This window comes from Vulpes vulpes, chromosome 5 (assembly GCF_048418805.1).
Source record: "Vulpes vulpes isolate BD-2025 chromosome 5, VulVul3, whole genome shotgun sequence".
Taxonomy (NCBI): domain Eukaryota; kingdom Metazoa; phylum Chordata; class Mammalia; order Carnivora; family Canidae; genus Vulpes; species Vulpes vulpes.
Window position 1 is genome coordinate 20,012,853 of NC_132784.1, and position 22,835 is coordinate 20,035,687.

The 22,835-nt window shown below is 36.1% G+C and overlaps 1 protein-coding gene across 2 annotated transcripts in view; it reads left to right on the plus strand.

Annotated features, from left to right (window-relative positions):
- The window catches only part of THSD7B (thrombospondin type 1 domain containing 7B), an 861,577-nt gene that overhangs the window by 496,107 nt on the left and 342,635 nt on the right, over positions 1-22,835 (plus strand). For both annotated transcript variants that reach the window (XM_072757643.1, XM_072757642.1), the window contains exons 11-12: positions 7,254-7,383; positions 11,055-11,158. In XM_072757643.1, coding sequence (XP_072613744.1) covers positions 7,254-7,383; positions 11,055-11,158 — 234 coding nt within the window. The remainder of the gene's footprint in view (positions 1-7,253; positions 7,384-11,054; positions 11,159-22,835) is intronic.

A 22,835-nucleotide genomic window follows, 5' to 3' on the forward strand; every position in this document is an offset into this window, starting at 1 on the left:
AGGCTGCCCCAGAGCTACTCTTTTTTTTTTTTTTTTTTTTTTTTTTTCCCAGAGCTACTCTTTACAAATTTCTTCCACTTTTGCTATCATCCTTCTGGGAAGCACCGATATAGACCTTCACAGAGAATCTATAAATATCTCTTATTATTTATATATCTATAAATAACTCACTTGTATATGTCTGATATTAAATATGACTCTTGATGTTTAAGCTGCCATCTTCAATAAATGTTACTTCTTTTGACTATAATTAATAACTTAAGTATAATTATGCCTGATGACTAAGTGATGATAAAATATGCATAAATCAAAACTGAGTTTAGACTAGTTGTTGATTAGCCGTAATCATGCTTGAACAGTTATTTATGTTTGCAAACAGGAACTTTAATTTATTGTTATTTTTTCATAGGCCTAATGATGTTGGAAGCATCACTCACCAAGCCCCACTAGCTCTGTGTTTATTGGCACTTGAAACTTTCTGCCAACAGGGTACTACTGAAGAATTGATTAAAAAGGAGGGGGTATTCCTTGAGAATAACAGAGGAATTATGGTGCAAACTCCTCCCAAGAATCAATATCCCTCTCTCTTTGTTTTACCATAAAGTCTCGGGGATCCCTGGGTGGCGCAGCGGTTTGGTGCCTGCCTTTGGCCCGGGGCGCGATCCTGGAGACCCAGGATCGAATCCCACATCGGGTTCCCGGTGCATGGAACCTGCTTCTCCCTCTGCCTGTGTCTCTGCCTCTCTCTCTCTCTCTCTCTCTCTGTGACTATCATTAAAAAAAAAAAAAAAAAATCTACCATAAAGTCTCTTATGGAAAGAGTATGGGTTTTGATGTGTGTTTAGCCATAGTTTTAATGACATAGTTTTAATGGCTCAAGAACTAGCTAGCTGACTTTGGGCAAATGATTTAACACTCCCACTCTCCATTTTCTTATCTGTAAAGTGGGAACAATAATGATAATTTTAAAGAAATGAAAATGGTAGTAGCAGTCCCAGCCTCATAAAGTGTTATAATAATATATGAGATTGCATATGCAAAATGCCCAGAAGATCTGATACAGACTAAGATGATCATTCCTAGAAAATTCTAATGTGTTTTATACACATATGTAATTCAAATATTTGCCACCTCTAAAGCAACTATCTTTTTTAAAAATTTTTAAAGATTTTATTTATTTATTCATGAGAGACAGAGAGAGAGAGAGAGAGAGAGAGAGAGGCAGAGACACAGGCACACAGGCAGAGGGAGAAGCAGGCTCCATGCAGGGAGCCCGATGTGGGACTCAATTCCGGGTCTCCAGGATCCCACCTTGGGCTGAAGGCAGCGCTAAACCAGTGAGCCACCCGGGCTGCCCGCGACTTTCATTCTCCGTCTACTTCCCTGAAATCATTTCCTGTATATTCAACAGAAAGGGAGACTGTTTGACATCAGTTCCTGAGAGCTTCCACCTAGCCTTTTACTCAATAACATCTTCAGACCTGGATGTTGCCTCTACCAGAGGCCTCCTCTTGCTAATTACCTCTTGGTTTCTGGAATTACTCCTTCCTCAGTACAAAGCTGCTACCGTTAGGCTGGCTCTGAAGTAAAAGTGGAATGAGAAGACTATTGACTGTTCCACCTCAAGCCAGATTGCCTTTCCTTAAGTTTCCATGACACCAGCTACATCATGTCTCTTGTGTGTGACTGACTGCACTGTAGGTCTGGTTATGTTGAGGCACTGATGTCACAAAGAGTGGAAAAATCCTTTAAAGCTGAATGCTAAATATGACCATTCCAAAGTTCAAGGACAAAAAACACATCACACAGAAAAAAAAAATTTTTAACAGATCTCTCTCAGATCCTGGTGTTGTTTCCCTGTGTTAGGCTTGTCCCTCATCTCTCTTTCTCTCTTTGAAAATAAATACATTTTTCTTCATTTCTGTACAATGTCAATTGGCTTTCTTTCTGGAAAAATCTAGCCTCTATTCTAAAAGTTTGTTTTGCCCATAGAATCCATCTTTCTCAACCCCCATCTGAATGTCTGAAGTTCATCATAATCAATGCAATTGTGTTCCCCAAATTCTGAATGACTTGACCTGGAATTACATCATAAAGCAGAAAACATCTGTGTGGGAGTGTTCATTGTGTGTGTTTCTGTGTGTGTGTGCATGCGTGCACATGTGCACACACACATGCAGTGTGAAGAGAGAAACATTCATCAAAGTTCTCTCTGAGTGTGAGGTAAAGGTATCCATTTTATTTTTCCTTTTCTCTTCAGTTTTTATTTCTGGTATTCTGAAATAACACTTGGACAACATCCACACAGAAACACATACAATTATACCTAAAACCCCACACTTACATACAAATCCTAAAGGTAAGCAATAATTTTCAAAGTATAGTGTAACTGTAATTAACTGAGAATGGGAGAAGAAACTCATTCCTAAAGGAATAATTATTTACAAAGCTGCCCCACCCAAATGAAGATAGCTTTGTATTATTACACAGAATTGTTTTTATTTTTTTTATTAAGTATAATTGGCATGTAATAGCCTGTTAGTTTAGGTGTACATAATAGTGATTCAATATTTGTAGCATCATGAGATGATTCCCATGATGTCTAGTTGCCATCTGTCACCATATAAAGTTATTACTATATTGTTAATTGTATTCCTGATGCTGAAAAGTACATCCCCATGACTTATTTATTTACAACTGGAAGTTTGTACCTTGTAATCCCCTTTCCCAATTTCATTGCTGCCCCCCCAAACCCCGTCACTCACTTTGGTAACCAATAGGTTGTTTCTTGTATCTACAAGTCTGTTTCTGTTTTATTTTGTTTGTTTGTCTTGCTTTTTATATTCCACATATAAGTGAAATCATATGATATCTGTCTGTCTGGCTTTCATTTAATATTATGCCCTCTACTTCCTTCCATGTCATTGCAAATGGCAAGATCTTATTCTTTTTTATGGCTGAATAATATTCTTTTGTGTGTATATATATACCACATTTTCTTTATCCATTCATCTCTTGATGGACACTTAGATTGCTTCCATATCTTGGCTATTGTAAATAATGCTTCAGGAAATACAGTTGTACATAGATCTCTTTAAATTGATATTTTAATTTTTTTTTCCAGATAAATACCCCAAAGCAGAATTGTTGGATTCTATGGTAGTTCTATATTTAATTTTCAAAGGAGCCTCCGTACTCCCAAACTGGGAATGTTTTCATTCCCAGCAGTGCACAAGGGTTCCCTTTTCTCCACACCCTCACCGGCCTTTGATATTTTTTGTGTTTTTGATAATAGCCAATTTGACAGGGGTGAGGTAATATTTCATTGTGACTTTGATTTGTACTTCCCTGATTATTAGTGATGTTAAACACTGCTCCATGTGTCTGTTGGTCATCTGTATGTCTTCTTTGGAAAAACATCTATTTAAGCCCACTTCATTTTTTTTTATATGACGTTGTATAAGTTCATTATATATTTTGGATATTAACCTCTTATCAGGTATATAATTTGCAGATATCTTCTCTCATTCAATAGGTTGATAGTTTTCTTTGCTGTGCAAGTTTTTTAGTTTGATGTAATTCCATTTGTTTATTTTAGCTGTTGTTGCTCTTGCGTAACAGACTGGTCCACAAATATTGCTAAGGCTAGTGTCACAGAACTCACTGTCTTTTCTTCTAGGAGTTTTAGTTTCATATGTTATATTCAAGTCATTAATCCATTTTTAACTTATTTTTGTGTATGGTATAAGACAATGGTCCAGCTTCATTCTTTTTCATGTAACTAGCCAGTTTTCCTGACACCGTTTATTGAAGAGACTGTCTTTTCCTCATTGTATATTCTTGTCTGTTTTGCCATAGATTAATTGACCATATATGTATGGATTTTTTGTTTCTATTTTATTTCTCTTCTTTTTCATTGATCTCTATATCTGTTTTTGTGCCAGTACCATACTGTTTTGATTACTGTAGCTTTGTAGTATAGTTTGAAATCAGAGAGTATGCTTGATTCCTTCACTTTGTTGTTTTTTCTCAGGATTGCTTTGACTATTTGGGATCTTTTGTGGTTCTATACAAATTTTACGGCTTCTATTCTAATTTTGTGAAAAATACCATTGATATTTTGATGGCACTGAATCTGTAGATTGCTTTGGATAGTATGGACATTTTAACAATAATAATTATTCCAATCCATGAACATGGTATATCTTTCCATTTCTTTTTGCCTTATTCAATTTCTTTCATCAGTGTCTTAAAGTTTTAAGAGTACAGATCTTCTACCTCCCTGGCTAATTTTATTCCTAGGTATTTTATTATTTTTGATGAAGTTGTAACTGGGATTGTTTTCTTAATTTTTTTTCCTTCCTGATAGTTGGCTGTTCATGTATAAAAATACAACGAATTGCTGCATGTTAATTTTGTGTCCTGCAACTGTACTGAATTCATTTATTAGTTCTAATAGTTTTTTGGTGGAATCTTTAGGATTTTCTATATGTGGTATCATGTCATCTGCAGTCCTTTCAGTTTGAAAGCTTTTATTTCTTTATCTTGCCTAATTTCTGTGACTAAAATTTCCAATGCTATGTTGAATTAAAGTGACGAGTGAGCATTTTTGACTTGTTTCTGAACTTGGAAAATTCTCAGCTTTTTACCATAACTGTCTTAATTATACTTTTTCGTTCCTTTTTAACTTTCTATTTTATACTTCTCACAGGACCTTAAGTACTTTTAGAAAAGGGTCAATTATACAATTCTTCCCTGTCGTATAGTCGTATATTTCCTTTGATTTTATTAGCATGTCCTGGCAGGAAACAGGTGGTCCATTCAAATGAGACAACTGGGGAAATTTTAATGAAGGAGTTACTTACAAAAGACTGGGAAGTGTTACTTAAGCTAATAATGGGCGGTTCAGTACCTGGACTAGTGATATCTAGGAACCTGAAATTTGATAGAAGTGAGAACAAATAGTAGGACTACAGCTGCAGGAGAGGTCCACTCCATAGAAGCCATGGCTTTTGGTTGAGGTAGAGAACAAACCGAGGTGATCTAGGTGAAATCTGATGGAATAAATTCCCTTATCTTTCTCTCTTCTTATCTTATATCCTTATATTGTTTGTACTATCCTTTTATTGGCCAAACCCAACCAGAAGCCAATGGACAAGGGAGTCACTGATACAGTCTTTCCATGATCAGTTACCTGAATAGACAGCAGATTTTAAAAAAGCAGGGGGATAGATCTATAAGTAGGTGGAAAAGAAACATCTGCTTAACTTAGAGTTCAAGCTCATGAAATATATAAGTATTTGGTTTACTCTTCTTTCCATAATCTCATTAAAATAATGGAAATGAATTGTAAAAGTAAATTGTAAAACTCCTTGTTAAAAAAAAAATGGAGAGGACCATCAGTGGATGAAAGCTCTAAACTCATTTATGAAAAACTTAATAGACAAGACTAAAGAGCAGAGAAAGTGGTGACGCAGCACAGGAAGCCATGACCTAACTTATCAGGAATGTGGGTGGCAATAGAAGAGGAAGCTCATCTACACATAAAGACTCTTTAGAATGATGGTGGCTGGTCTGACAGAGGGCAGGAGTGAGGAGTGGGACTGGGGAAAAAATGAACTATTTAAAGTCTTTAAATAACCCTTAGAAGCATAAAAATGGTGATACAATTATAGACAATTGAAAGGTGGTGCAAAGTAAAGTACCATCAATTATAGCAGAAAGTCAATAAATGGTGTCTAAAATTAATGAATCAAGAAGCAATGGCATAAGCTTATTATGTATAGATTTGGAGATAACCACAGAAGAACCAAATAGATTTTGAGGTGTTCTGGAAGGAGGACAGGGAATAGGTTGTGGGTCAATTGTTTCTCACTGTCTTTGTACTAATGATTTAAAAACAAAACATGTGAATATATAATTTTAATGAAAAGTCTTTTTTTTTTTCCTTTTGTCACACTCCACTTGGTTTACTGGTTTTCTAGAAGTTGAAGTTTCCTCTTAATATGGTTAAGTCCCTTATCTGTCCCAAACCTACCAATTAATTCTATTTTCTCCTACATCACCCCTTCTCTTCATTCTTTGTAACCCTCCCCCAGCTTGTACACACTCAGAAGCCAAATGCACACAGTTTTCATCTGAATGCACCTACATGTCTTTCTCTGTGAATTCTGTGCACTCATTTATGTCTCAGCAGAGCTTTTCTCAAACTTTCCTTGGCCCAAAATGACTTCAGCCTTTTTTTTTTTCAATTAAGATTTCAAGTCCCAGAATAAAATCTGCCTCCTCCAGGAACTGTCTTGTTTCCAGAAACAAAGATGATTACTCTTTCTTCTATATTCTCCTAACACTGCACACTGTTGACGTCTTCTTGCTCTATTGATGTCTTAAACTTATTGTATTCCTGTGTGTCTCTTTCTCTTTCTTTTTAATTTTAAGTTCAAGAATTTGTATATTTATATCTAGTGCAAAGTTTGCACATGGTAATTGAAATAGTTGTAACTGTGATTGGCTTTTATTGTTGTTATTGATTCAGAAGGTATCCAAAGATTATGAGATGAGTGCCCCAGCACATTAAACTGAACATTGGCTATCTTTATTGAGGTGCCTATTAATACTTCTCCTTTTCAGCCAAGCCAGAAAGTAGACAATATTTTGTTCTGTTATAATTTTCGTGCCTTTTCCTAAATTCAACTATATAATATGGTCTCAGGGTATGAGGAATAAAAAGTATAAGAAACCAATATCCATAAATAAATAAATTCCTAATGTCTTAATTTTAATGAGTAGTTGCACTGTAAAGAGTCACCCATAGAGGGAAGGGCCTTGCTGGAGGGAAGGAATTCTTCCTAGTAAAACTCAAAGCCCTTGAGCTATTGTTTTGAGATCAAAGAGGATTTCTGGGGTTCCTCAGATTATGCTATGTAACTCTCTATAAATTCTGATTAATTTAAAGCATAATGACAATCTTTCCATATTACAACAAATTTTGAAATCACAATTATTAGTGTTACCTATCCATCTCATGGGAGTAAGATTGAGTATAATATGAAGTATTAACCCCTGGTCTTTGCTTGTTATTTTTGTTCCCTAAGTAGCCTTAACACATATTCTTCATTCGTTCGTTTCCTTCCTTCCTTCCTTCCTTCCTTCCTTCCTTCCTTCCTTCCTTCCTTCCTTCCTGTGACTAACCCTGGATTTTCCCCTGCATCCACACAGAAGTGCACTACAATTGTATTTTTCCTTTACTTTAGGAAATGCCACAGTAAAACAGTCTCGATACAGAATTATCATCCAGGAAGCAGCCAACGGAGGTCAAGAATGCCCAGATACTTTATTTGAAGAGCGAGAGTGTGAAGATATTTCACTGTGCCCCATGTATCGGTAATTAGTTACCTTTTATTTTTAAAATTTTTAAAAGATTTAATTTATTTACTCATGAGAGACACACAGAGAGAGACAGAGACACAGGCAGAGGGAGAAGTAGGCTCCCTGCAGGGAGCCCAGTGTGGGACTCAGTCCCTGGACTCTGGACTCCAGGACTGTGTCCTGAACTGAAGGCACTCACTCAACCTCTGAGCCACCCAGGTGCCCCTTAGTTACCTTTTAAACTAATTATTTTTAATTTTTTTTTGTATAAATCATGACCTATTTTCTTTGTGTAGTTTCTGATTTTTAGTGAGAGGTAAGATGAGATAATGTTTATCTTTAATACCTCAATATTTTCCCCTCTTATTTTGAATATATTTTGAGGGAGTAAAGAATATGAAAGCTTAATTAACAGAAAAAAAAAAAAAGAAAGAAATTTGTTTTGATTTTAAGTGAACTGCTGGAATTCTGGCACCGAGGCAATCAATTTTAAGGATTAGGATCCAAAGAGATTCAGCATAAAGTCTTTACCTGGAAAACAAACACATATAATTTACCTTATTCTATTGGTTTCATCTTAAAACCTTTAATCAAGAACTAAGAACAAATATGTACTTTTAAAATAATTATTGGGATCCCTGGGTGGCGCAGCGGTTTGGCGCCTGCCTTTGGCCCAGGGCGCGATCCTGGAGACCCGGGATCGAATCCCATGTCAGGCTCCCGGTGCATGGAGCCTGCTTCTCCTTCTGCCTGTGTCTCTGCCTCTCTCTCTCTCTGTGTGACTATCATAAAAAAAAAATAAAATATAATAAAATAATTATTTACTTTTATTCCAAAAAAAAAATTGGTTCTTAATTTTTGTCATGTGTACATTTTAAAAAAACATCTACTTAGAAAAAAAAGTTTGACCTGTGGATAAAATTTTTAAAAAAGAAAATGACTTTTAAAATATGTATGTTACATATATCTTTCCTCTTGACAAGTTTGTTATTATTATTTATAAAAGCAATGCCTGAGATCTGTGTGATTAGTCATTAATGTCCATTCTTTTAATGTTGGATTGAAGCATTGCTTTAAAGTACATCTGGATTGAATTCACTCACTGCTGAGTTTTACTGATTTATAAATAAAGAAAAAAAAACAAAACAACAACAACAAATTGTCTTAAAACTCATATAGTAATCAGCACACTTAAAAATGCCGTAGCCAAAATGCCTAGTGTTTCCCCTGATTATTTGAGAAACTATTATCTTAAAGCTATAAAATTCAAGGGCTAATTTGTTCAGGAAAACAAAGTTATTTTTCTTTTTCCTTTTCTCTCCTTCTCTCTCCCTCTCTCTCTCTCTCTCTCTTTAAGAAGACTCCTCACATTAAATGGAGTGTCACTGAAGAGTCTAAATTACCATCAATTTTATTATCTTTTATTCTCATTGTATGCATCTAACAGCCAGTTTAAAGAGGACTTATAAACACTGGGAACATGCCCAGACCACCAGTTTTCCTTCATTAACCACAGGGGTGCTGTGGAAACACTGTCAATATTCATCCTTTTGTATCAGATATAAATATGGAAACTTCTGAGCCCAGCAGAGAGCTCTTGGGGAAAGTAGCCAATTGAAAGAAATAGCCAAATCAAATGTTATTAGACATTTGTATCAATCCAGGGCTATTATAATCAGAGAAAAATCCTAGAAGTTATTAGTGAGATATTTTTTTCCTTTCTATGGTCCACTCTCTTTACTCTCTGGTTGCACTTCATTTTAGCCACTCATGTTTGAACATGTTTCCATCATTGACCTCCTACAATTTTCCCCAGAAACCACTTTTGCTGTGTCTGGATTGTATCATTGTATCATTTCTCTTGATGCCTAGTTTAATATGCATACAGGTTATCAGCATGATTCTCTGCTTTTTAGTAAAATACTCTTGAATTTTGAGCACCATGGTTCCAATTTAGTTTTTGCATCCCTCCTCATTGATGTGTTAGGTAGGTAGGACCTTTATCATTATCTTCTGATTCTTCTTTTTGACTCCATTAAGGTGGCATATTCACATGTTTAACAAGTTAAAACAGAATCAAAATGTCTTTAGAAAATTTTCTGTGAATTTGAGCATCTCTGAACACATTTAATTAATAAGCAAAAGGGAAGACAGTATGGTGATGTATCCTTACATAGAATTGATGGTGGGGCCAAGAGTCTATAGCTGAACATCCAGGGTTTTAGGAGGGAAAACTGGCCTGCTGAGTTATGGAATATCATACATTTCACTTAATCACTCTGAGCCCAAGTTTATCATTCCAAAACTGTGTTTAATGAGAGTCCTAAATTTTTTTCTATTTCAGTTTATGGAGCATACTAAACAACACTGAGCTCCATAGTCTCATTTTGATGTAGAAAGCCTCAGTAAACTTAAGATATCTGAATGAGTGATTCATCCTATTGAAAAATTGGACTAAAACCCCTTGCCATTTCAATTTCTGTATTTTGGGATTATACTCAATGAATCTATGCATATACAAAGTAAATTTACAGTTATTTAAAATTAAGGGGTGATTTCTTTAAATGATAAGTTTTTATGTTTAGCTGTTTCTCAATTTCTCTAGAATTTCTCAACTAGTACCAATATAGAGGCCACTTGAGTGAGGTCAATGATTTTACATATATAATTAACTAGCTTTGCAAGATGAAAAAATTCTAGAGATCAATATATATATATATCAATTATTTCATTTGCAAAACTGGTCAATAATATTTTTGCTTCATGTTTCTGTTTCATTTTTTTGAAGTAGCATTTCTATCAGAGGTGTTGGCTCATATGAAAAAGTGCGAAAATATACTAAGGAAGGAGCAGAATCTGTGGTTACACTTAAGGTTTGGGTTTTCTGTTACATTCTGAAGGGATGGGTTTAAGGATACAAGTCACTCTGTCCTGTGGGTCCTAAAAATAGGAAGTTTTGTTTACCTGAGGAAGGAAAACAGTGAAAATCCACAAGACTTCCTTAGAAAATATTTTCTTTGAGGAAGAGAAATATTGACAATTCATCAGAGATGGATCCATTCCTCTTCCATGAGGCGCGCTATCACATAAGATAGGTCCCTTCAACTCCGCCTTCCCTTTTACCTTATGACTTTTGAAATTTCTGAGTCACCCTAAAGTCTTAGAAAACATCTTACAAAAATTTCTTGAAGTAGATCGAGTGTGACGGTTTGCACCCCAAACTTTCAGATGTTCAAGCCTTGATTCTCTAAAGCACCAATGTGTCGGACAGAGGAATTTTTCTTTTTCTCCCTTTTCTTCCTCTTCCTCCTCCTCCTCCTCCTCCTACTTTTTTTTTTTTCCTCCTACTTTTTTAGATAGTTTTAAGCTCATAGGACGGTAAACCCAGATTTAATCTCTGCTTTTAAAGATTTTTACTGCCCCTTTGCTCTATAGACTATAGCTTTTATGGAAAATGTCCACATTTTAAAAAATAGAAATATTGCATTAACCATCAATCTAGGGTAGAGGAGACTACTATCCTCCCAACTGCATCCCAGGGATCCATTGTATGACATTGGTTTTAAATCTGTTTTTATTGAATTATTGTTTTTGTGCTTTTGGATTTCAAATTCATTTATTTTGTGTATTTCTTTTGTACATTTGCCATGGTAAAATTTTTAGTCTGCTGTTCTTTGTAATCACAGGTGGAGGCCACAGAAATGGAGCCCTTGTATCTTGGTTCCAGAGTCTGTCAGGCAGGGGATAATGGGCTCTAGTGAACCCTGTGGAAAGGGGGTACAAACAAGAGGTAAGAGAATTTTGAAACAGTTTTTCTGTTATGATATAATTTAAAATTATGTTATTCTTGTAAACTATTGCTTATTTTATATTTGAATAATTAGGATATTATTGGATCAAATTATTTATATTTATCAGTATTTGAATTTAAGTTTGGCATTAGGTAATATTGATATTATACCTTTTTTTTTTTTTTTTACCATTTTTTAACCATAACCAACTTGTGTGTCTAAGGACTAATGCAATAGAAGCAGGTGACTGTTCTCAGTCATTTGCATATCTCAATACTTATGTTCCAAACATATTTTGGATGTGATCCAAGGAATGAAGACTATATCTATGATTAGACCCAACAGTATACATTGCATTTTTTAGGTGCTCCTTTAATATTCGTTAAATGAATTAAGGATAATTGAATAAATAGAGTAATCTTAATAATCATGAGTTAAATATAATGGTTATATATGTACTTACTCTGCCTTCTTATAATACACATAGAAAGGTATTATTTAAACTCCTGGAAGACATTGCAAGTAGGCGTCTGGATTAAAGTAGAAGTGCTTTTAATTATCAATGCCAAGGTGTGACATCTTGAAATCTCTGAAAAGCATTCAGAGACTCATCAGACTGCTTACTTTTCTGTTTCATTCATAATCCAGGTACCAATCAAATGAGGCTTGTTAAGAAGTATCTTAAATCTAACCACTTTGTTGTTAAAGGGATTTTTGTAATAAAATCAGACCTTTTTGAACTAACTGCATTATGCTGGCTTTATAGTTTTTTCTAAAAGGCATATTTAGAATTAAGTGTCTTTACCTATTGGTCAGGACCAGTTATCTATCCCAGCCAGCACAAGAACTCCCTATTTTATCTGTTGATTCAAGCTGTGAGGAGTTTACCATGGCTAGGTGGCAGTCTTAACTTCCAGGTCAATAGAATCTTGTCTCTTAGTGGAAGCATTGCTTCCTTTGGAAGAAGACCTATAGGGCAGCAGAACATAAGATTGCAGGAGACAGGAAGCAAACATTTTACCAGTGAGTCACCAGAGGTTATAGTGAGTTATGCCACTCCTGTTCATTCCCTCCCCTTGATTCCTATACTTATAAATCCTGCCTAGGGGGGGGAAATGGTATCAAAAATCAGGTGCTGATTTAGAGCCTATACAGCCTTCTGTTAAACTTTGTCTCAGCCCTGCAAGGTATTGTCACCTGAATGATATTGTAATTGAGTCTACAAGAGACCTTCCTAGCACTCTTTCAAGCCAGCTGCTTCAGGATTGTGGGAGACAGAGTAAGACTAATGAATTCCACGAGGATGGGCCCATTGCAGCACTTTTATTTGTTGGGAAGTGAGTTCCTCTATCAGAAGCAATGCTGAGTGGTATACCATGACTATGGACAAGGCATTCTGTAAGTTCATGGATGGCAGTTCTGGCAGAAGTATTGTCTGCAGGGAGGGAAATACATATCTAGGATAAATATATATTTCAGTAAGAATAAAACATTACCTGTCCTATGATGGAAATGGGACAGTGTAATCAGCTAACCACCATATAGCCAGCTCACCACTCTGGGGAGTGGTGCCATATTGAGGACTTAGTGTTGCTTCCTGCTGCTGGCATATTGGGCACTCAATGATTACCATAGTCAAGTTGACACTGGTGAGTGGAAGTCCGTATTGCTGAGCCTGTGAATAACCTCCATTCCTGTCATGATGACTACTTTGTTCATGAACCCATTTGATGATGACAGGAGTAACTGGATAAAGAGGGATGACTAAAGTGACTAGTATCCATAGAACAGGTCATCGTATCCATTTGACTATTAATATGTTCCTCTGCTGAAGTCACTCTTTGATGAGCATTCACATGGGACTCAAATTTGTTCACATTGTTTCCCCATACAGAGAGGTCTGTTTAGAAAACCCTTCCCCAGATTTCCTTGTCACCGACTTTCCAGTCATGTTCCTTCTAAGACCCTGACCATAGAGCAAAACCATTGGCCTCAGCCCATGAATCTGTATGTAATCACATATCTGGCCATTTCTCCTTCCAAGCAAAGTGAACAACCAAATATACTGCTTTACATTCTATACACTAGGAAGATTTCTCTTTATCTCAGAAAGGGGCTATAGTGCTATAGCTGTCCATTTTGGGATTGTGCCTAGATATTATGCAGAACCATCAGTAAACTAGGCTGGATTCTTCTCTTCTTCCATCAACTGATTGTAGGGAACTCTCCATGAGGCCATAGGTACAGACTGGGGGAAAGCAAGTGCTGAAGCAGAAGCAGAGACCATGGACATTTTCCACTTATTCATATAAATTTACTTGTGCCATCAGGGCCTGTGTGGGCTAAATCATCTGTATACCATTTTCCATTTGATGATGACTTACACTGTAAGCTTGGTGGATTAAGTAACATTCAGTTTATGAAGGCACATGGGTTGCATGATAATTTGGTGGCCCATGATTAAGCCTTCAATCTCTACTAAGGCACAGTATCAGACCAGAAGCTGTTTTTCTAAGGAAGATGGTTATCTGCAGAAGATGGCAGGGCTTGGCTCCAAAATCCTAGGACCTGTACTGCAGTTACTTATAGAAGCCTCTAAAGGCTGCAATCAGTGTTCCTGTCTGTTACTGATACTGAGTGGCATTGGATCTGCTGGATCATATGGCCCAAGAGGCAGAACAGTATGCGCAGTAGCCTGAATTGTTATAGAGGTTTTTCTCATTCTGGGACCTGCTTAAAACTAGCAGCATTTTGAGTCTCTTAGTAATTAAGATGGTCTAACACACTTGAATAAGTAATATGTTGCCTCCAAAATCGAAAAAGACCCACTAGGAGGGGCCAGATGCAAAATCATATTATTTGATAGAAGGGATATCTTCATGTGCCCTATACCACTGAACCTCTAGAAATTTTCCCTGAGGTAGAAGGCCTCTGAATTTTTTCAAATGTATTTTTTACCCTCTTACCAAAATGTCTAAAGTAGTTGCTATTTCTTTCTCACTTGATCCATTCAGAGTGATGTCATTAATGTAATGGACTAGTAGGCTATCTCATCGAAAGAAAAGACAATCAAGATCCCCACAGAACTAAATTATGAAATAGGGCTGGAGAGTCGATATACCCCTAAGATAGGATGGTAAAATGTGTTGCTGGCCTTACCACCTAAAAACAAACTGTTTCTCTTGGTCTTAATTATCTTCAAATATAGTAATATGTGGGATTAGGGCTTTGACATAGGAATTTTGGGTCACTTCAGTTTATGACAATTACACTTAGAAATGATGTCCCTCTCAGAATAATTATAGATGTGAATTTGATTGGCAAGTTAATTTCATTCAGGACTTCTGTGAAGCTAGATAGTGACTATGTAAATTAAGAGAAGGGACCACCTCCTTAAAACATTTTACTTCCATATATCAGAAAATTATTGTAATAATATGATCTTGTAATTATAAGACCTTGACTACTTTCTACTGGAAAAATTGTTATAACACATCTAGATCAGCAATATCTCTAGGAATTAACTTCTTTAAAAATGGCACCTTTGTGTGGTGCATGACTTTACTCTGTATGGTGGCCCAGATCTTGAAATTTTGATACTAGTATAGCATAATGGTTGGTTTTTTTTAAAAAAAAATTTTTAAAGATTTTATTTATTTATTCATGAGAGATGCAGAGGGAGAGAGAAGCAGAGACACAGGCAGAGGGAGAAGCAGTCTCCATGCAGGGAGCCCCAAGTGGGACTCGATTCCAGGACTCCAGGATCATACCCTTTGGCCAAAGGCAGGTGCTAAACCACTGAGCCACCCAGGGATCCCCAGTGGTTGATTTTCATTGCAAAACCATTTAGTAATTTCTAAGCAGATGTTGCTCCTAAATTATATAGAATCTTATCACATAAATGGTGAATTATTTTATCTGCTTTAGAATAATTCCACTTTGGATTTCAATTTATTTTAAGTTTTTTAAAAGATTTTTATTTATTTATTCATGAGATATACAGAGAGAGAGAGAGAGAGAGAGAGAGAGAGAGGCAGAGACACAGGCAGAGGGAAAAGCAAGCGCCATGCAGGGAGCCCAATGTGGGACTCGATCCTTGGTCTCCAGGATCACACCCTGGGCTGAAGTTGGCACTAAACTGCTGAGCCACCCAGGCTGCCCTGGATTTCAATGTAAATGGATTCTAGCTGGAGACTTCACAGTCCCTTAGACTAGGCAGGTAACCTACTTGAGTTTTCTCTAAATGGACACCAATATTAGAAGATTTCTAGTGTTTATCTTTTGGAAAACTTATACTTCTAAAGTAGTGGACTGGGTCTCCAATTTTTTTTTTTTGACAATTTTAAGATAGTGAAGCAAAGACATCTCTACTTCATCTTTTCTCTAAAATTACTTCAAAACCAGCAAGGAAGATGTGAAACAATAAGAAAAAAATAATTTCCAATTAGATTTCTTTTATAAAACTATTCCAGAGAACAAGCAGCACAATAAACTCACCTTCAAGTAAACGAGGAGCCATCTGTAACCTCAATCATAATATGTGGTTTAGAAGGTGAATGGGGATAAGGTAAAATAACTTTGGAGAATGAGATTATGCCAAGTGTTGGCAGGAAAGAAGGTGTGGGGGCTGAAGAAAAACAAGGTGATTTGTCGTGTAGAACTCCAGAAAGTTCCCACATTCTATGGAAGGAAGTGTGCAAGTATGTGTGTTTTTGGAGGGGTGGGGTGGGCAAGGCTCTTGAAAGTTTGATTAAAGATCAGTCAGCGGTGTCACCCCTCTTCCTATTTTGGGGGAGCCTAGAGGTTTATTCTCTGGGGATACAAAACCAGAGGAAATGTGTACTTTGGACAACCAGCTGAGGAGAATGAAGGTAAAGGCCTAGTCTCAAATCGGGAAGATATTAAAGTCCAAATAAGGAATTAAGAGATGCTCAGTTCCCTTCTTTCACCTGCTTTAGCATGCTAGCCAGGTGGCTTTTATACTTTTCAGTCCCATGGATGCCCTATCAATCTAAAAAACACTTTAAATTTAAATTTCTCTTTGAGGAGTTTTTGAATCACAGAGGAAGCATGAATTTAGACCATAAAATCATGGAAAGGCTGGCTTGGAGTTATAAATTCTCACAAGAGATTTCCCTCCCGTCACCATCCAGTGTTCGATTTTAGATATGCAAGTGGCCTTGTCAAGGCATTTTGCTTTGCATGTTTATCTCTACTTCACTCTTACACTGAGGGCTAGCCTCTGTCATCATCATTTGTGGTATGGAGCCTTTATGAGATTCTCCATAGCAGGACCATGGACATGACAATGGAAATTGGGGTCTCCAAGGTTTGGTAGAAGCCCTCAGGATAAAAGTTGTCTTTTTGCTTACCTTGCATGCCAAGCTTTTACGTTGTCTTGTGCTTCATGGGTTTTATTTGGGGGCAGCCCAACAATATACTTAGAAGATATACATTTTATCTCATTTTTTGTTTTTTTTTTCATTTGAAAGATCTTTTATGATTTTTAGGTCATTATATTACTCAAAACAGTAATACTCCTTGTTTTATACCATTCTTTGTCTTGGTGACCTGGTTAATAGATTTACAGTAAGAATATATTTATATAATACTCTCATAAAAAAAAAAAGGAAAATAGAAGGGCAAGTAGAATTACAACTGGAGTTAAATGTCTACACCATCTCCAAGGAAGTGGGCATTTGGGGTTCCAATATCCTAGCTGCCCCATACTTTAGGGTGAGCCACAGAGTCTCTCAGTCCAGCTTCCTGTACTTAATGTGAATAAAGAAGGTGTGGTAGCTCAGCTTTTATGGCAAATGAAAACATAAAAGTAATAAACTTACATATTCTAACACCTTGATGCAGCTGCCCTTAAGAGTACAATGTGAGTGATAAAAAAGATAAAGGTGCTGCCATTCCTAGAAGAGGACTGAATCTGTCTGTAGACTGATACACTCTGATTCTTATTGCGCTATTCACAGGGAATATTTTAAAACTGGCTAATGGCCTTGCCAGTGTGTTTCTTTTGGACGGTACTTTCTTCGTACTCATAAGCTTGTGAGAATTCCCTGTCATAGTTAAGGACTGGATGTAGATAGCCCTCCACCAGATGCAGGGTGAGTATTGCAGATTAAAGTTGTCCTAAGATATCCTTGACTTCCATTAAGTGCCTGAATTCTTCTCTGGTTTATTTTCACCTAACACTGTTTATGCGGACCAATGGAGACAGGACTCTTTTCTCTATCAGATCTTTTTGTTCTTCTTTAATTGTTTTTTGTCCTGTGAGAGGCACGTCTTCTTACACAGTAGTTTTGATGGAATCAGTGTTTTCTTTGCATCCAAAAGATCTCTTTAAAGAAAGGTCTTTGTTAGGAAAATAATCCACTATCAAAATGAGTTTTGATTTATCTCTATTCTTAAAGAGGGAGATACAACAACAACAACAACAAAAACATACATTTTGAAATAAAGAAGTGATTATGGCCTGTTGATAAAATGTTGAAACAGCAAGTCATGCTCTTCTTTCTGATGCCAAGTATCCTTGCATTTTAAGAAAGGAAGAGAGTATCTCTGGATAATTGACCTTTTTATTCTTCATATGGAAAAAGTCAGAGTCACTTAACCTTATAGCTCATGTTTAGTCTCTGTCATATTTATTTCCATAGATGACAACAAGAAAAAAATAAATCATTTCAGAAGATTCAGAGAAGACAAATATATAGGTTTTAACAGTGACTGAGCAATAAAGACAGATAGAGTCTTTATTATTTTTGTTTTATTTTTGGTATGAGAGGAGGAAGTGGAAAGCTTGCTGGGCAAGAAAGTGGAGTTACTTCTTCTGTTTAATTCAAGATGACCAAAATGAGCTATGAATTGGGGACATGTCCAGAGGAGAATGGGTATATGTGGGACGGGTTACTGTCAGTTCCTGGGTATATGTGGGGCGGGTTACTGTCCCTGCCTTGGAAACTACTTCCACAGATGTAAATGTCTCTTAAATGGGGGAAGGACATGTGGTGATATTTTTATAGGCAATTTCAAGAAGGGAGAGCATGATACCACTTGAGATCCCAAATTAAGTTTTCAGGCTAGACAGTGAATGACACTTTTATCAATAACTTGTGGTATCATTTTTAATAATTGCTCATCTCACAGGAAAAAGTTATCAGACCCCATTATTCTTTGTATTAAAGATCATTCTTGGAGTGATTTCTAACTTCAGTTCTGACTTCAAAACCAGAGTAATAAGGTAGAGGGCATCATGGTTTTTTTCTATTATTTTTAATCTGTCTTATTAATTAGCACCTGATTCAAAAATAGTTATAAATATTTTAAGGAACTATAAACATCTCCTCTAAATATACTTTTTTAAGTGTGAAAATACAAGAAGGATCAGGTTAGAATGTAGAAGTTAAATTGACAGTATAGGGCAGCTCTCTAAATTAAAATATCCTCAGATTTTAACAGAAGAATGGGTTTTATAATACTATGGGCATTGGTTTAGAGAGGAAAGTGTGAAACTTCTAGCAAAGATTGCATTTTTACATAAGTGAATAATGATTCTAGGAGTTATTTTTCATTTCCTTTTCATGTTTTAGGATAAGATTAGCTTCGGAGCTCTCATGGTTGCTGCAGGTAGAATGTGCACATTTTTAAAAATTGGCAATAAATTAAAAATAAATATTAAAGGAGGTGAGTGACCTAAGGCAGGATGCTTTAGTAACAGAGTGTTAACTAAGTGTGGATTCGGAGATGTTGTCTTTCACCAGCTTCTCCATTTTTTAACATAAGAAGCTATAAGTACAAAGTAGCTCTGAAGTCACCTGCTCACATCCCTAGTAGGTATTTATTTCCCTGATGAAATGGGTCACTGAGATGGCGATGGGTAGGGGTTCATTTTTTTCTTTTCATTTGAGTAATGAAATCATTTGCTAAACTAGGAGCAATGATTTTCTCTTCTGACCGCATGACTCTCAGCTACAGTACTATCTTTCCTTTAGGAATGTTAATAGGAATTTCAAAGTCTACTGCAAACTGTGTAAATGTAATAGGATTATACTTCTCTTGTCCAGTACCAGAATTCAGTCTTTTCAAATAGATGTGAATCTTCTGGCTTCCCTTAGCGCTCAGGTTACTAAGGTCAAGGTATTCATTTCTGGTTATCCCAGGAGCTATCGTAGGCTTGTATCAGAAAGAAGTAATGTTTTTACATTTTTATTTGCATTTCTAAAGAAAACAGAAACTCCTGCACTCCTTCTGGGAGCAGCAAAAGGAGGAGGAGCTCCTACTTGCTCTAGAGGCTCTGAAAACTAACAGAGGAGCATCAGAACTCAGAGGAGCCACTAACTACTCTGAATTCAAGTAGATACAAAAGTTGCAAAACAAGTGCCATTTTTGGCCAACCAGGATTTGAAGGATTCACATGGTGGGACAAAAACCAATATTTTGCATGAGGAATGAAATTTAAAAACCTATTAACATCGATTAAACTCAATAGGTTCATAGAAGGATCAATCTCATAGCAATATATTGAAAGTAGGAACTGAAACTAAGAAGTCTGAGGTTCATTGAGGCTTTTAATTACGAAGGGTTTTGAAAGCCTCTACCAGAATGCTGACTTTAGGAATGTATTAGGACTGTATATAAGAAGCATTTAAGAAAAAAAAAATCAGTGGTACTTAGTTGCCAAAGGTATATAGAGAGCAAAGGACATTGATGAATTGAAAAGATTCAGTAGTTTTAGACCAATGAGAATGACTGATATTGACAAGAAATTTGACATCACTTTTAGAAAAATAGTGTGTATTTTGAAATTGTCTGCATAAAGGTTGTAGTTGATGCCAGTTCTTTCCAGGAGAAAGGACAGAGAAAGAGTAGAGGCCTAAGACCTAGAGGCAATCTCATGTGATGAAAAGAATTTTCTCTTTGGAATGTGAAGGACGTTGGCTCAAATCACAGTTTTGCCACTCACTACTTGTGTGAACTTGATCAAGTGATATGACTTACCTTGGCCTCAATTGTCCAACCCACAATGAGAATAATGATTCCAGTTTCTTGCTGGAAACTGCTGCTTTTACCAGTATTTATGGTTGCTCAGAATGTGTTAATTCCCTCCCCCCTTTCAAAGCTTGTGTTGATAGGAATATTTCAGGTCCAAGGAGAATGTGAATATTGTAAAACTAAGGGGAAATTAGTGGAAAGATTAATTGATTACATGAAACAAAAAAGGCTCTTCTGTGACTATATGACCTTCCTCTTAAAAGTTCTCCATGAAGGATTAGCATATTGAAGTCTTTTAGAAATGATGCAGTGAGGACATCTATTTCTTTTTTCTTTTTAGCAGAGAATTTGCCCAAATCTATTTGTCCACAGATGGTATTTTTCATAAAATACCAAACATTTTTTTATGGTATTGAGAAATGTAGGTACTATATCATAAAAATCACAGAGGGGAAATTTTAAAGAAATATGTATGTGGTCTTGCCAAATATTTTAGAAATAATTGTGTAAACATAAATGAGAGGAAGGATTTGACAACTGACTGGATGTAGCTGAATATTCACAGTCTAATCTCAGTGAAGTAATTGTAGATGAAAAAAAAATCATAGTTTTGAGACCAGGGTCTAAAAGGAAATGGATATTTCATGGATGAACTTTCAGAGTGTTTGCCAAAGAAAAGAAGGAAAGAAATAACATTATAGCTTAGGGTTCAAAGAGCACAAATGGACTACGTTACACAAATATGAAGAAAAAGTAGAAATAAATGGTTAAAGAAATATACTACAGAGTGAGAATATATGAATGTGAGTATGATTCTGGAGGGGATGCAACTGAATGGAGAGAGAAATTCAGGAGTTAGAAAGAAGAATCCTTTTTTCCTTAATTCTAAACTCTAAAGGAAAATATCAAGACACAGATGCAGAAGCAGTGAGGAAGAAAGATGAAAGTGTTTTCATAAAATGACTTTCCTGGTAGTCATCTGTGATCTTCTAATTTTAAGTCCTGTATATATTTGAATTGTATATATATCCAGAAGGTCTCCTTTTCTTTTTTGAGACTCCCCATGTCCACTCCGAGGTCCCAATTTTCTCCTGGTGCCTCTCTGCCTCTCTTGAATATTTAGATTCTAATCTCTAAGCCAGACTTTTCTACTTCTATCCAAACCTTATATGGCATCATTCTTCATACTTTCCTCTTTGCTTTTGTTCTTGCATCTATGGTGTCTGTCTAGAGAACCCTAACTTTCTCTAGAACTTTAAGCTTGATTTTTACCATTCATCTACAAAAGAGTTTCATTGGCTGGTCTTTTCCCATTCAAAGCCATTACTATATGCCCTAAATATTCTCCTAACCTTATATTCTCTTTTACTTCTCTCATCATTGTCTCCCGGAGCCCCACCAGATAGCTATTGCCCAAGTGACACTTGTCATCCATAAAGCATTCATTAATGTCAAGCCTTTTCTTCAGCCTAGAAATCTTTATATCTTCCTCCACTTGTTCAGTCCTACACTTCCTAGTCCCATCTCAGATATTATTTCCTTCCCCACATAATTCCATTCTTCCACTTATAGTTAGACATTTCCAAGTGTACACTCCCTACTTACTCATAATTTATGTGTTGTATTATATTATGCCTTCATATTATGCCTTCAGTGGCTCCCTTATTATACATTTCAGCCCCCAGAATGCAGAAATGTACCTTATTCATCTGTGTATCACCAATGCTTCCAAATCACCCTGTACTATGTGGTGAACAACTAATAATTGTTCAGTAAATGTTTGCTAAACAGTTACTACTTTGTGTACCAGAATAAGAAGTTCAGAATATTGCTCAAAATACGATGAGTAGAAGAACACATAATTCATGTGTGCTTTTATTCTGTCAAGGCAAAGTCAGAAAGTAAGACATATTAAAATTGCTATTGCAACAAATTTTATCTATGCTTCAATCAAGAAATAAAGGAACCATGTGCTTATGGGAGTTTAATCTCCTAGAGAGTAGAGTCTGTGTCACCTTTACTCTATAGTGTGCATATTTTACAAATTGTTTCAAATATATATTTCTTATGTAAGATAATCAGATGATGATAAAATATCATACAACCTGATTCTCCGATATTGGGATCATGAATTAAACTTGTGTACTTATCATGTTCCTCTCCAGGAACTTACATGAAAGTGGAAGGATTTTTGTCCCTTACCTACAGTAGAGCACCAGAAAGTGTTACTTCGCTTTCTCTAAAGTGATGATTTTCCACCTGTGGTGAATTTTCCCCCCTATGTGTGGGGTGTGTGTGTGTGTGTTTGTGTGTGTGGACATTTGGCAACATCTGGAAGCATTTTTTATGGTAAAGACTGGAAAGCAGGAGGTACAGTTTGGCTTGGTTGCGGCACATCAGTAGTGCCGAAGTTGAGAAATTCTACTTCTAGAGCCAGAAGTATAGTGTTAGCTTCATTTTCTTATGATTAAACAGATATAATTTTAAAATACCATTTTTTCATTTAAGGGACTAATCAGAATGCTTCACATATAAATAATTCTTACAAATTGTGCTGAGGTTAATAAGCTAATTGGTTAACTACGTGTATAGCTGTAAAATAATTACAAATGCAGTTTAAGCCAGAGTCATGCTAAAGGCATTTTTAAAGAACTGATTTTGATGTGTAGATTGAGA